General features: G+C 49.3%; 1 protein-coding gene across 1 annotated transcript in view; it reads right to left on the bottom strand.

Annotated features, from left to right (window-relative positions):
- Positions 1 to 1,056: 1,056 nt before the first annotated feature.
- The window catches only part of nherf1b (NHERF family PDZ scaffold protein 1b), a 100,391-nt gene continuing 85,603 nt past the window's right edge, over positions 1,057 to 15,844 (bottom strand). The window contains exons 4-6 of the mRNA XM_055654039.1: positions 8,508 to 8,551; positions 7,797 to 7,913; positions 1,057 to 4,062 (exon numbers count right to left, since the gene is read on the bottom strand). Of these exons, the coding sequence (XP_055510014.1) occupies positions 3,907 to 4,062; positions 7,797 to 7,913; positions 8,508 to 8,551 (317 nt within the window). The 3' untranslated portion in view covers positions 1,057 to 3,906. The remainder of the gene's footprint in view (positions 4,063 to 7,796; positions 7,914 to 8,507; positions 8,552 to 15,844) is intronic.

The raw sequence follows: 15,844 nt of genomic DNA, 5'->3' as shown, positions 1-15,844 counted from the left end.
CTCACCCTCCAGAGGGTCCTCTCGCCCTAACCCCACCCCAACGCTGTTCTCTGGAGTACATGGATAGAAAAACGTTCCGGGTCGTGACCCCTTCAAGCTGTGGGGCTGCTGTTAACCCAGCTCTCGTCTCACCGCCCGACTCATACTTCGGATTCCACCCAATTGTTTTCTGGTTGACCATCAATGGAAGAACATTTCCCCACCCCCACCTTCCAGATCCACATCATGTCCTGGACCATGTCCCTGCTATAACATTCTGCCTGCCTTCTCAGAACCCTCTGCTTTCATCTCTTTAACTACTGCCCCATTAAACTCTTATTAAGCGGGCTGTGGACATCAATGTCCCCCAGACCCTGTTCTTGGTTATGCTGGTTAGTTAGGTAGCACTATTTGGAGGCACAGCTGGTAGATCTGTTGCTTTCGTAACCCGGGTTAAATCCTGTCCTGGGTTTCTGTCTGTGTGGAGTTTGCATGTGTTCGCTGTAGCCATGTGGGGTTCTCCCAAGTGCTCTGGTTCTCTCCCACATCCCAAAGAGAAGGATGGCACAGTGGCGCAGCAGTAGAGTTGCTGCCTTATAGCGCCAGAGACCCTTGTTCAATGATGACCACAGGCGCTGTCTGTACAGAGTTTGTTCGTGGGTTTTCTCCAGGTGCTCCGCTTTCCTCCCACACGCCAAAGACTTACAGGTTTGTTAGTAAATTGGCTTCAGTAAATTGTAAATTGCCCCTAGTGTGTAGGATTGCTAGTGCTAGTGTACGGGTGTGGACTCTATGGTCAGAGGGCCTGTTTCCACACTGTATCTTCAAAGTCTAGAGGTTAGTGGGAAATTGTCTTAGTGCAGGTGAGTGGTAGAAACTGGGGGGGGGGGGGGGGGGGGGGGGGGGGGGGGTGGTGAGAATGTGTGGAGGATAGAAAATGGGATTATTTGATCAGTGCAAATGGATTGATGGGGACAGCATCTCAGATAGATACAAGGTCCCAGTGCCCAGATCATACTCTGGATCCTAGTCCATGGGCCTCATGTTTAGTCAAATGATAAACACCAGAGAAAGAGCTGATTCTTAACTTTTATTTCATAAAATTTACATTTACTGATAAAAATATAGTTTCTAAAAATTACAGTTACTGGAATTTGGACACAAATCATTCTGGTCTTCTTCACTCAGACTGAGACAATTAGTCTCCTACCCAGCACACAGAGGAGCACCTCCTCGCCAAGACTGGTGGTGCCTTTCCTTCAGAGGTGGCAGGTTAAAGTTCACCACCCTGGGGGAGCCTCTGCACTCGACTACATCAGACAGGGTCCAATGACAGAAGCCAACATCAGGTAGACAAATACAACCCAACTCAACCAACAGGCAGAACCCACACTCCTCACTCCACCCGTGCTTAAAACAACAATGTACATGTTTTAAATGCAAAACAAAGGGGAAATTGCATTATGATACATTTGGAAACAGACCAGGGTGACTCAGGTTTGCAACCTGATCTCCATCCCAGGGCGGAGTGAAACTTTCACAGGATTAGCTCAAGATAGCGAATGTGTAAAGGTTGTGGTGCCTGTGGTAAACTGTGAATCTAGGGAACAGATCACCGGTGGTGGAATGTTTCAGGCACCTGCCTGAGAGGCACATGCAGGAAGGATGGATTTTTGTCAGTGGACAAGGTCTCTCGGGCCACTGTTGAGAACGAGTCTTGCAGTGTGAGGACCTGTGCCCCTCAGGTAGACCCCACAGTTTCAATGTTTACATCTGCCTGCCAGAGTTCCAGACCACTCTGGGTGACAACACTCTCCTCACCAGCCCCTCTGATCCTTCCATCAAAGTCTCCTGCTTTCTGAGCCGTCTGTCAGCCCCTCCCATTTATCTCCACCCTCCTATCCATGCAGATCTCAACAAACCCCATCATTAAACCACTAGAGGCAGGTAATGGCAGCACAGTCTACTGGGGTCTACCCACCCCTCCAAGAGACTGCATTGCCTCCTCAGGACTAACTGTTTTAGCTTTACATTGACTAACCAAAGCCACCTTCTGAAATATATTCTCAATCTCAGTGGGAGAGGATGAACACAACTCCTACCCAATCATTGACATTTTCACCTCATTCAGCACCTCCGTCACAATGTCCCATCTTCTACTAAACTAAATTAACTACTAATCGTAAACTCCTTTTGACATAGTGTGCCCAGATTGCAAGATTTTAAAGTTGATTAATCTTTTTAGATCCTAACTTATTCGTGGCCAATAGAAGTAAATTATAAACACCAGAGGTGACAGCCATGTACAAGCAGCTCCAGATCCCAGTGCTCAGCAGGTGCCTTGAAGGTTGCAGTCCAGGAGCAGCAGGAGATGGAGCACTGTGTGCAGGGTGGAAGGAGTTAACAAAATACCGACAATATAAAACCAGCCAACAAGGACTCCCTTTATACTGTGGCAACAAAAGGATCGTACAAACCAGCCCAGAGACAAGATTCATTTGTAGGAAAGGGATGAAGGCATTGTTAATTGGACAAATGTAATCAGCTCCTTCATCTTTGTCCAGCGAGTTAATTGGCCCAAATGGCACATTTCAGTGATAATAGATCAGAATAAAGCCATCTCTCTCCAGACACGCACGGTCCAGCAGTTTTAGCTCCTCAATGGGGAAGTGCCAAAGAGGCTGTTTATACTCTGCACCAAAGACAAGTCTCTTTCATGATTGCAAACAGTTCACTCTGCCACTGGCTAGCTAGCCTTTGTAAGGGAGATTTGAAGTGACCCAATTAAATTTGCAGGATTCAAAGCAAATATGAATTGTTCACCATGAGGAATGTATGCATGAGTGTGGGGGGAGAGGGAGCGCGAGTGAAAGTGCAAGAGTGAGATGTTTAACATTGTTCCCTTGGAATGTGATGTAGGAAAATACAATTCAAGGTGCAGGAGCAGAGGGACCCCAGGAGAGCTGGTGTTAGTGGGCTGAAGGGCCCAGAGAGACTTGCGGTTCTTGAAATGTGTGAGAGCTAACAGCTCAAACAAAGACCCAGGGGCTGTATGATATGCAGTCTCAGGAGTTCACACACAGAGAGCCGTCTCCTGGCCGGGGGGGTTGAGGCTGTGTTGGCACATTTTGCTACTGATGGACAGTTGCAATCCAATGGCAGCACTGGGACTTTGGGGAGGGATGGATTGGTCCATGCTGACCAGAATCTGCCATTACATTGCATCATAGAGTTGAATGGTACAACATCCATCAACTTGCTTTGAAATCTAGACCACCAACAGAACCAAACAGGCTCTTTACTAAAGACTCCAGTTAATTATTGCTGTGCAGATGAGGTTAGATTCTCAGCTAATGCAACTAATCTCCAGCAGGTAGCAGGAAGATCAACCAAAGGGAAGGATAATACAAGATACAGTCCCCAAAACCCAAAGAAGAGCCTAATTGCTAATAGCCCTACAGCGCTGATCCCAGCCTAGTGCCCCACTGTAGCCCTCAGCCTCACTGCCCCAGCCCTGGCACAATGCTGGGCTGTCCCCAACTGACAGCGGGTCATCCCCAGACCAAGTGAACTGACAACCACTGACGAGACACCCCCCCGGGGAGACCACACACACACACACACACACGGAGGGAGATTTACGCACAACCCCACGGGGAGACTGACACACACACGTCCACAGGGAGATGTCAGGTCTGGGTCCGCTATCCCAGGGTAACCCAGCTGACAGCAGCCGGGGACCACCATGGGCCAGGCCTGGGTTTGTCCTGAGGGAGGCGGGGATTTAATTAACCCAGAGATGGGGAGTGCTCGCCGATCAGATATCTCGGAATGCACTGGTTAAGATTAGCTGGGTTTGGGAAAACAAATTACCAGATTACGTTTTTGTGAAGTTACCGCGCAGAGGAGAGTCCCCGGCGGGCGGCTCTACAAGTTGCTGAAGAGCTCGTTCTTCCTGCTCCAGTCCATCTGCGGCGCCTTCTTGCTCAGCCGCTTCGAGCGCATCTTCTCCTTGGCCGCTGCCGCAGACGTACTGAGGTCCAGGCCCATCTCGGTAAACTTGGTCTCCACGTCACCGGGGGGCTGTTAGACACAAAGTAGAGTCAGTCTCCCCGTCACCTGCCTGTCCAGGGCTGAGGGACTGGTCCACGTCTCCACACACAGGGAGGGGATCCCTTCACCACCCCAAAGCACTTCACACCCCAACAATCCGCCATTAACGAGCCGCCGTAAATGGGCTGGTCATGGCCCTGACATGGCAGTCGATCCACGCGCCGCAAGATCAAAAAAACAGCACTGGGATAATGACTAAATTATCTACCTCAGTAATGTTAGTCAAGTGATAAATGTTATCCAGACACTGCCGCTCTGTAAATAACTGGGTGGCACAGTGGTGCAGCCGGTAGAGCTGCTGCTTCTCATTCTGATCTTGGTGGAGTTTGCATGTTCTCCCTGTGACCGGGACCACGTGGGCTTTCTCTGGGTGCTCTGGTGTTCTCCCACAAATCAAAGATGTGAGAGTTTGTGGGTTAATTGTTAGCTGTAAAATTATGGGATGGGAAAGTGGAGTGACAAGTACTGGGTGGGCCAAAAGGTTTGTTTCCATTCTGTATCTGTAAACTAAACAATGGCAGGGGAGAGTTTGTTCCATCTTAGAGGGTCACCCAGCTTTGGTTTAGTGACCCAGCTGATTGAGGCACTCAGATATACACTGCAGATATACACAGCACCAAAGTACTCTTGCACTGGGGCGCTGGGCGGGTCTCCTCAGAGTGCTTTCCTACCGGGGCAGGGTGTTGGTCATTCACCAACTCGTGGCCTCCATGCTCTGGTACAGATTGACCACATTGGTCCCATCAGCCACCTTTGATGGGATCATCCAGAAGAAGTTGGTGGACTTCTTCTGGGGCAACGGAAAGCACTGGGTCTCTGCAGCGGTCCTGAGTCTCCCGATCGAGGAGGGCGGTCAGTCGCTGGTGTGCATTCGCACCAAGTTGACGGCTCTCCGCCTCAGGACCTTGCAGAGATACCTGTACTCAGGGCATCCTCCCAGGTGGCACGTGCTGGCGACGCACTTTTTCCAACGGAGCCGCTGCCTTCAAGGAGGTACGCGGATCCCGATGGTGGGGGTCAGTTGTGCGGTCCTGATGGAGATGCCTGGCTTCTACAGGGACTTGTTGAGAGTCTGGAACCTGGTTGCCATTGACCGGGCCCCCCCCTCCACCGGCGGAGGGTGACGGCCCGGGCGTGAGAGCAGCCGGTCCTTGTCCCACCCATCAGGTGATGGGGGGGCTCAAACGTGTGGAGTACTTGTGGTTGAGCAAACCCCCGCTCAGCCGGAAGTACTGATCGGACCCAGGCTCCGTAATCCATCCCGGGAGCCGGTCCCACACAATTTGAGCCGCCTTTCCTCGACACCCTTCGTCTCCCTCCGAGACGCAGGGAGGCGTGTCCTGTACAGGCTCCTCCTCCACACCCTGCACTCCCTCGCCCTGGTCCACCGTCCGGACACCAAGTGGCGGTCGGTGTTGCCTTCCGGTCGTGAGGGGGGCCCCCGGGGGTGGGGGTCCCTCTACACAGGGATTCTCCCCCTCTACATTGGGGACCTGGGGTGGAGGGTATTGCACCGAGGTGTTCCCTGCAACCTGTTTCTCTCGCGGTTCACAGACTCGCCAGCCGCCTGCCACTTTTGCGGGCTGGAAGAGTCTGTGTACCACGTGTACATGGAGTGTGTGAGGCTGCAGCCACTGTTTGAATATCTAAAGGGGCTGCTCCTTGCCTTCTGGCTGCATTTTTCACCCACCATCCTCATCTTTGGACACCCTGTGCGTAGGGGAGAGGGTAGGGCTGAAGATGTCCTGGTTGGGTTGCTCCTGGGCCTGGCCAAGCTGGCCATCCGCGAGTCACGGCGCCAGACGGTGGAGGGCTTTACCCGAGCCGGTTGCCTGCCCCTTTTCCGGGGTTACGTCCATGCCCGGGTGGGATTAGATAGGGAATACGACCCGTCTACGGGCACCCTGAGGGAGTTCCGGGACCGCTGGGCTCCGCAGGGTGTTGAATGTATCCTCAAGGATTGTAACATAGTTGTATAGTTGTTTATTATGAATACATGTTTGTATTGTATTATGGTGGTGGGTTCTGGCTTGTTTTATTGTAGTGTCAATATTATTTTTAATAATTGAATAAATTTTTTGGTTTAAAAAAAAAAAAAAAAAAAAGCTGGTTATCACACCCTGGGGGATTTCTGGGACAGCTGGGTTGAATGCATCATGGACAAGGATATAGCTGTATAATAGGTTAATACGGTTAAGAAGGTTCAACTGTTGGTATAAATGCAGGAATAGCAAGATGGATTCAACAGTGGCTGAATGGGAGAAGCCAGAGGGTTATGGTGGATGGCTGTTTATCGGGTTGGAGGCAGGTGACTAGTGGGGTGCCTCAGGGATCTGTGTTGGGTCCTTTGTTGTTTGTCATGTACATCAATGATCTGGATGAAGGTGTGGTAAATTGGATTAGTAAGTATGCAGATGATACCATGATAGGGGGTGTTGTGGATAATGAAGAGGATTTCCAAAGTCTACAGAGTGATTTAGGCCATTTGGAAAAATGGGCTGAAAGATGGCAGATGGAGTTTAATGATGATAAATGTGAGGTGCTACACCTTAGCAGGACAAATCAAAATAGGACGTACATGGTAAATGGTAGGGAATTGAAGAATACAGTTGAACAGAGGGATCTGGGTATAACCGTGCATAGTTCCTTGAAGGTGGAATTTCATATAGATAGGGTGGTAAAGAAAGCTTTTGGTATGCTAGCCTTTATAAATCAGAGCATTGAGTATAGAAGCTGGGATGTAATGTTAAAATTGTACAAGGCATTGGTGAGACCAAATCTGGAGTATGGTGTACAATTTTGGTCCCCAATTATAGGAAGGATGTCAACAAAACAGAGGAGATTTACTAGAATGTTGCCTGGGTTTCAACAACTAAGTTACAGAGATAGGTTGACTAAGTTAGGTCTTTATTCTCTGGAGCGCAGAAGGTTAAGGGGGGCACTTGATAGAGGTCTTTAAAATGATGAGAGGGATAGACAGAGTTGATGTGGACAAGCTTTTCCCTTTGAGAATAGGGAAGATTCAAACAAGAGGACATGACTTCAGAATGAAGGGACAGAAGTTTAGGGGTAACATGAGGGGGAACTTCTTTACTCAGAGAGTGGTAGCAGTGTGGAATGAGCTTCCAGTGGAAGTGGTGGAGGCAGGTTCGTTGGTATCATTTAAAAATAAATTGGATAGGCATATGGATGAGAAGGGAATGGAGGGTTATGGTATGAGTGCAGGCAGGTGGGACTAAGGGAAAAAAAAAGTTGTTCGGCACGGACTTGTAGGGCCGAGATGGCCTGTTTCCGTGCTGTAATTGTTATATGGTTATATGGTTATAATAGTTTATTTAGTATATTTGTTTGTCGTGTATGATGGTGCTGGGTTCTGTTTTGTTTTATTGTGCTGTAAATATTATTTTTAATAATTGAATACATTTTTTGATTGAAGAAAGCTTGTTTACCAAGCTCAAGGGAAAAAATAAAAAAGTACTCTTGCATGTGGCCCCCCCCTCCACAGGGAAGTCATGAGTACAACCCCAGCTTGTGAACTGAGACTCGGGAAGATTTACTCAACAAAGGCCAGACCATGATGCCAGGAGTCCCGGTTCAGCAGCCCAGGGGCACAGGACCCTGCTGGAGGCAGCTCGCTGGTGGTGAAGTACCACTGAAGACCCTGAGACTCGTGACGAAGAGCCGGAAGTAAACGTGACACCTACCTCCTCCACGTGGCTGCCGGCTTCCCTGGCTGGAGTGGTTGGGGTGGAGGGTGAAGAGGAAGAGTTGGAAGACGGCTCTGATGTGGGCGTGACTGGTACCGACACATTCCCGTTGGCCTGCGAGACGGGACAAAACATTGGAGAATCATCAGCACAATTCCCAGGGGGCAGCAATAATGGGACGGCATGAAGGTGGGGAGTGTTGTCGATGGCGAGGAAGGTTGGCTACAGTCAAAGCAAAGAGGTGGCAAGCTGGGTAGAACATTGCAGATGCAATTTTACCCTGACAAATGCACGGCAATGCGCATTGGGAAGTCGTATACAGTAACTGGGAGGAACAAAGGCCTCTGACAGAGGGACTGAGGGTCAAAGGGTGGGCAGTGTGGAGAGCGGAGCGTACCTTCTTCGGAGTGGGGGGTGGAGGGGGGGTCAGGGGATTGCGAGCGGGCGGTGCTGACCGCAAGATGGGGAGAAGAGGGTGGGAACACGGAGGGCGGGGAGTGCAGGCAGCAGAGGGTGGGGCTTGGGTGGAGTGGAGGCAGTGATGGCGAGGACAGTAATAGAGCAAAGGACAGCCAGACTAGGCAGATGGAATTACATAGCAGCCGAGTGACTGGGTCTCACTGCAAGGGGACATAACGCGGGTAAAGGAGGTGAATCCGGACCTCACTGCAGTCTCAACCCCAAGCGTAAATAAGCAGCAGGTCCTACCTTCTGGTCGGCCTCTCCGTTCACAATCGGCTGGGGCAGAGGTCCTGCAAAACACAACAAAGCAACACTTAATATTCTGCTCGTTTCTAGCCCAGTTACTCGTCTCAAAAGTAACTGGCCTATGGTCGTATCACTACAATGTCATGGGTGGTGGACTCTCTCTTGTGTGAGCTGCTCAGTCCATGCCGGAACATGGTTGCTGCTGCATCCATGCTCAGCCCCATTTGTAGGGCAGTCAATAAAGGAACTGAACATTGTGCAATCGTCAGGGAAACTCCCCACAGCTTAATGACGGAAGTCACATTACAACAGTGACAATACGTCTGCGGCATTTATTTGTGCCTGCGATCTCCCATAATGGAGCATACTGCTCCTAAGATACGAACCCTTTCTCAGCTCAGCCAGCAGAGGCTGCACTCTCTCAACCGTTCCACCCTCACGCTCATTTCTACCCATCAGAGGCAGAGAGAGAGGCAGAGAGAGAGGCAGAGAGAGAGGCAGAGAGAGGCAGAGAGAGGCAGAGAATCTTGTGGATTTGAGAGTCAGGTTAAAGCGAGGTGGAGATGGGAGCTTGTTTGAGGTGAAATCAATGGATGCCCACACTTGTCTGTTTATTGCATGCAACAATTTCAAGCATGCTTGCTACAAGTATGTTGATTTAATATCTGTCTAATAAATGTTCCCCCTCACCATGTCACTCAGCATCCCAAAGCCAGCTGCTGCTGGCAGTTGTCCCATAATCAGAGGCCAGAATGGCTGAGACACAACTTGTCCCACTGCTGTGCCTTTGCAAGAGACCAATGAGCGAGAGAGGAGGGTAGTGGGGAAGACTACGCTGACACTTCCTGCCACACAAGCTCAGACTTGATGTGCTTCAAGGTCTGAACTTGCATCACCACCATGAATGAGGCTATTTCACCACATCTTGCCACACTCTGCTCTCTCTCTCTCCTCTCCAATACAAACAGGACCCTCCTGAAATAACCCATCTCCATTTGCTCATTACCCATTTCTCTATCGCGCTGTAGTTGTGGATAGGGTAGAAACAACCAGCTACACATACTACTCCCATCCACTTATTCACGTGCCCAGCTAGTCCTTCTCTACCAACCAGTGCAGGGTACTTTTACTATGTCACTTTCTTTCCAAGCTAACAGTCTCATCCTTTCTGGTGTTACTGGTTCCAAATGGCACTGACAACCGGGAAGCGACTGCTGAGGACCAGGAGAGGTGGGGAAAGAACCTCCAGGCAGAGATCCACCACAACAGCATGTGGTTCAAGTCCCTGAAGGCCAGGCGCACCATCATCTCCAGCAGATGGATGGAGACCAACAGGGCTCCAACAAACTCATTCCAAGTTGCCCAAACTACTGCAATCAAGAAACTTGATGGTGGATAACAATCGCCACCTTCTTCCCATACACAATCCATCTCATTGGGATGTGGTGGTTTCAGCAAGCCCACTGTGCCCGTCCCTTGGTCAACACCCTTGGGACAGGAGTACAGCAAACATTAGTCAAATTTACTGATGACACAAAGTACAGGCATGGGAATAGTGTAAGGAGTGAGCAATTAGTAGCAATGGAACTAGTTTGGGATTTATACTGGGCTGTGGGGAGAGAGCTGGACAGTGTGATTAATTTGGGGATTGAGGCAAAGCTGTCGGGAGAGGGCAGGGCAGTGGAATTATTTGGGAATTGACGTAGCATCATGGAACAATTAAATCAACTCTTCTTCTTAAAAGGACACAAAGTGCTGGAGTATACGCAGCAGATTTGGTAGCATACCTGGAGAACACGGATAGGTGACATTTTACATTGAAACCTTTCTTCAAACTGCTACAGTCTAAAGAAGGGTCTCAACCCGAAACATCATCTATACATAGTGATGCTGCCTGACCCGCTGAGTTACTCCAGCACTTTGCGTCCTTTTGTGTATTACCCTGCATCTACAGTTCTTTGTTTCTAACTCTTCTGCTTAGGCAGATTAAGTCAACTCGTCTTCTTCCAGGGCTGTTGAGTGGCACAAAGGAGCTGGCATTAGTATGTAGAAGAACTGTTTGCAATGTATCAGTCAATTATTATGAATGTACTTTTAAATACTGTCTCCACTTTCTTTTAAACTGGGAACAATAGATAGAAATTATTATTATTTCAGCAAGGAGGATGATAAAGCCACAACAAAGTGATGCTGATTTTTAAAGGGGAAAGATTAAGGAAATAATGAATGCCTTAAATTTTGTGATCGTTAGAAGGACTGTATAGGAGGTCTCTATCCCAATACAGCAATGAAGAGGTGGAATAACCACGGCTAGAAGCAGTGTGTTTTCTGCTCCCACCTCCAGTATAAATTCCATTTGGAATATTTTGGAGGACCAAGAACCAAGATACGATACCTGCTAACATTTGCCACCTGGTCTCGTGTGATCCTGGAACAACATAAATGTAGTCAAAGAGCTAAATTTGTGGCAGAAATGAATTTGCATTTGAGGGTGCAAGGGACACCGAGATTGTTAGTACAGAGACAGTGAGTACAGTGCACACATCAGATAAAAGCCACACCATGCATCTGCAGAGGTTGCAAGATCTGCTGAGCAGACACCTCGCTGCACCCTGAGCAAGTGCCCGTCTCCTCAGAACTCACTGCACACCTCCTCACTTTTCTGAAGCTCTTTCATAGTTTTACAGGCCTTCAGGCCTCTCTCATGTGCAGCCACGGGGAGGTAGAGCTAGTCAGCGAATCAAAGTGACTGTCTGCTGACCACTGTAGTCATGGGGTGGGAGATTGCAACCTTCACGTGGCCCGCCCTGTTTCGACGAATGCAATCAACCTGGCGTGCACATTTATCAATCAAATAGAACAAGTTGTCCTACAACTTTAGGCTGTGCACGCCATACGCAAGAAGAAGAAGAAGACTGTAGTCACAAGAGTCCTGGTCAAAATGTATCCAAAAACCCCAGCACAACCAAAACTGATTGCAGATCATCACACTGCAATTTTGGGGGGAGGGGGAGGTGCATCTGCAACACAGCTACACTTTCCTTCAACAGTGTGTACATTGCATAAGTATTTCCTGTTTAGTGCCGTGGGATCTCCTAAGGTTGTGAATGGCGCAATGCAAATCCAAGACTTGTCCTCTTGAACAAGCCAACCTCCAATAAATTCTTGCTGTGGTTAAGCCCGTACATTAATTTCCTTTCAGCATCGCAGCATTGCTGACAATAGAACAATAAAAAAATAAATAAATAAATAAATAAAGCAATGCACAAGGGATATTGTGCAGAGAACAGCGGAGAATCCATCACCTCCTTGGGTGTGAACCTGAAAGGTAACATTTTAAGTAGAAGATGATGTGACTATAAAACTAGCTGCAAGAGGAAGCGGTTAATGCCGGTATAACAACAGCATTTAAAAAACGTTTGGGCTACACGAGTGGGAAAGATTTAGTGGCAGAAAGGTCAAATGCAGGAGAATGAGACTGGGCTTAGATAGGGTATCTTGGTTGACATGAACGTGTTGAGACAAAGGGCCTGTTTCCGTGCTGTGCGACTCTTCCTGATCCCTCCATCCTCTCTACCCAGCACATACTCAGTTATCTACCTCCCTCAACAGTAGTTTTCACCGCTCCATGGTACAGTATGTCCTCAACCTGCGTATACAGTGCCCAATCCTCTCCCTGCTCCATCTACCTCATTGCCACCAAACCTCAAGCACTGCATTGGAACATCTTTGGTCTGGTTTTAGTCAATAGTCAATAGTCAATAGTCTATTTATTTGTCATTGGACCCCTGGAGGTCCAAATGAAATGCCGTTTCTGCAGCCATACATTACACACAAATAGACCCCAGACACAACACAATTACATTTTACATAAACATCCATCACATAGCTGTGATGGAAGGCCAAAAAAAACTTATCTCTCCACTGCACTCTCCCCCCCCCCCGATGTCAGAGTCAAAGTCAAAGCCCCCGGCTGGCGATGGCGATTGTCCCGCGGCCATTAAAGCCACGCCGGGTGGTTCTAGGTCGCACACCGGGTCTTGGTGTTAGAGCCCCCGGCGTGCGCTCGCAGAGTCCCGCGGCCGTTCCAAGCCGCGCGGGGCAGTGGTGTCAGGCCCCGCTCCAGGAGCTCTTCGACCCCGCAACTCGGGCGGGAGAAGTCGCCGTTGCAGGAGCCCCGAAAAGCGGTCTCCCTCCAGGGACCCGCGGGCTCCCGGTGCCGTCGTCCGCAGACCCGCAGCAGCAGCCTCCCAATCTCCGGAGGTCGGGCAGCAGCGGCAGCGCTCCTCCACCGCTCCACCCGCTCCGGTCTCGGCCAGCTCCGCGACGGTGAGGTGAGTCGGCACCCGAGTCCCCGGTCTTCTCCTGTTGGAGGCCGCTCCTCGTTGCGGCCTCAACGACAACCGAGACCCAACAAGAAAAGGTCGGGTCTCCAGTGCAGGGAGAGATTTAAAAGTATCCCCCCCCCCCTCCCACCCCACCCCCCCGCCCCCCACACACACACACACCCCAACAAAAAATAACAAAAACTACATTAAAAAACACAGACAAAAAAAATAATAAAAACGCGGGACAGGCTGCAGAGGCCGCTGCTGACCAGAGTCGCGCCGCCTACCGGACTCTTTACGTGCAGCCTCTACAGACAATCCCAGAAGTGGCTGCACAAGTCAGGAGTACCACATACCAAAGCTAGCCCAGCCTCCAACAGCCCTTCTCAAACCCTTAACCATTGCCAACAAGGAGGCCTTTGGGAATATCACCACCCACGGGCTCCCTACAACTTACACAGTATCCCCAATTTAGAAAAATATTAATGCTGGATCTAAATCCTGCAGCACCCTCTCCAATAGAGGGGGTTCAAGTCAGCAGCTCATGGCAACCAGAGTGGTGTAATAAATGGCAGCCTTGAAAAAGGACTGAAAACAACCAAGACTATTGGACCTTTGCGTGCTCTTCATGCAACATCCAACATGCCTTCATCATGTGTGGAAAGGCAGCTCACTGTGAGGCATTATCTTGGGGGCGGGGGGGAAGGGTGCAAAGGAATCAAAAGGGAAATGAGATGTCTGTTCCCTGACAACAAGTTGAGATGGACTGGAATGTACTGCTTGAAGAGTGGTGGAAGCGGATTTAATATTTACTTGCAAATGCAATTTGTTGATATAAATGAGTAGATACAAATTGTGAAAATGCTAAAACCCCAGGAGAATAAATTGGTTAAACAGTTCCTTCAAAGAGTCAGCACAGGAGCAATGAGCTGAATGGCCTCCCTCAGTTCGGATTCTATGATCCTTGCTTTCTGCAAGAACTTTCTACAAGTGGTGTAACTGGTTGTGTCGCTGGGTCTCAGCACCAGAGCCCCGGGTTCCATCCTGACCTTGGGTGGCGTCCGTGTGGAATTTGCTTGTTCTCCCTGTGAATGTCGGGGGGGGGGGGGGGAGGAGAGATTCGATGGGCCAAAGGACTCATTTCCATACTGTATCCAAACTAAACTAAACTCCTCCACGGCCCATGCTGTCACTGACATGTTAGATTCTCTTCTATTCCGTAGCATCATTTTCTTTCAGTACAATAGTCCCTTCCACGTCTCTGCTACTAACACACGGCCCAGTCCCTCTGCCAAGTCACTGTTCACCTGTCCTGAACAAGTCCCATCCTTCTCCACACAGTAATTGAAGTTACCTGGTCCAACCTCACCAGGAACCTTTACCCAACTTGCGCCTGTTATGGTAAACGGTGTTATATTTTGTATTTTGCACCAGCTGCTAAATTGGATCCCCTTAAAGGCCGTGACAATGGCCAACAGCAAGTGAACATCAGATGTTGAGCGTTTTAAACCCAACAGGATACCGAGTTGGATGATCAGCCATGATCATATTGAATGGCGGTGCAGGCTCGAAGGGCCGAATGGCCTACTCCTGCACCTATTTTCCATGTTCAGGCAATAGTTTGTGACTGCAGGCTCACATTGGGATGCCTGACAGTTCAGCACAGCTCCTTACTCAGAGACTGGTGCCAGCCTTGTCAAATGAACATTAACCTTACCATTCCACACATTGCTCTACCTCTCAATTGCTCATCCACTTAACAATCAGGAACTTTCACTGATTTCATCTACTCCAATCTTCAAGAACTTTTTCCCTCACTCCACCGACCATTAACATCAGTGAACCATCAGCTTCAACATGCTGAGGCCTAGACTCTCATCACCTGCCCTTTCTTCCAACACTTGCCCTCTTCCCAACAATGCCCTTCACAATTTTCTTTTCTCCCCCAACGTTTCTGTCTGCACTGTCCATTTCCACAGAGCCCCTCTTCCAAGGCTGTGTCCACCTTTCCAAGCCTGGCTAGCTTCCCAGGTAACCTGGGTGATTGGCTGGAAGAGTCTGAAGAAGAGTCCCGACCAGAAACATCACTGATCCATGTTCTCCAGAGATATTGCCTGTCCTGCTGTGTTACTCCAGCACTTTATGCCTTTTGGATAATTGATGCCCAGTGTTGCGGGCTTCATCAAATATAAAACTGAGGGAGCCGAAGATTTTTCTCAAGACTCTATTCCTACCAAAATCATGGTAGGAATAGATCGGGTAGATGTACAAAGTCTCTTGCCCAGAGTAGGGAAATTGAGGTCCAGTGGCCATAGGTTTAAGGTGAAAGGGAAAAGATTTAATAGGAATCTAAGGGGTAAGATTTTCACACAAAGGGTGGTGGGTGTATGGAACAAATTGCCAGTTGAAGCTGAGACTATCCCAATATTTAAGAAACAGTTAGACAGGTACATGGATAGGACAGGTTTGGAGGGATATGGGCCAACGCAGACAGGTGGAACCAGTGTAGCTGGGACATATTGGTCGATGTGGGTAAGTTGGGCTGAAGGTCAAGTTGGGCTGAAGTGCATGTGTTCATGCTGGATCACTCTATGACTTTTTATTGGAAAGAAACTTCATTTTCCGTTTTTACTTTGTTTCTAAAAGACAGGAGTGTGTCGTTTTACTTGCAACTTGTGGGGAGAGGGGATCGGAGACAGAGGCTCTCAGAGTTAGCTGACTAAAGCGGACCACTGGCAATCGATCTCGGTGCTGTAGTGGGGACAGGTGCAGGTCACCAGGTCGGGCTGATTCCCTGCATGAGACCAGGTGAATGGAAAGCCTCGGAGCGGAATCATTTGGAATGGAGTCCCAGCCTACTCAACCACTCCCTATAGCTCAGACCCTCTAGCCCTGGCAACATCCCCGTACCCTTAAGGTGCACCCGATGGCAATGCCCCGCCTCATCCTGTTGCCATGGCAAAGCCCCGCCCCCATATTGTTGTCATGGGAAAGCACCGCCCCCACCTT

This window comes from Leucoraja erinacea, chromosome 23 (assembly GCF_028641065.1).
Source record: "Leucoraja erinacea ecotype New England chromosome 23, Leri_hhj_1, whole genome shotgun sequence".
In the NCBI taxonomy this organism is placed as follows: domain Eukaryota; kingdom Metazoa; phylum Chordata; class Chondrichthyes; order Rajiformes; family Rajidae; genus Leucoraja; species Leucoraja erinaceus.
Note: the sequence above shows the minus strand (reverse complement) of the source record. Positions and strands in the feature narration are given on the sequence as shown.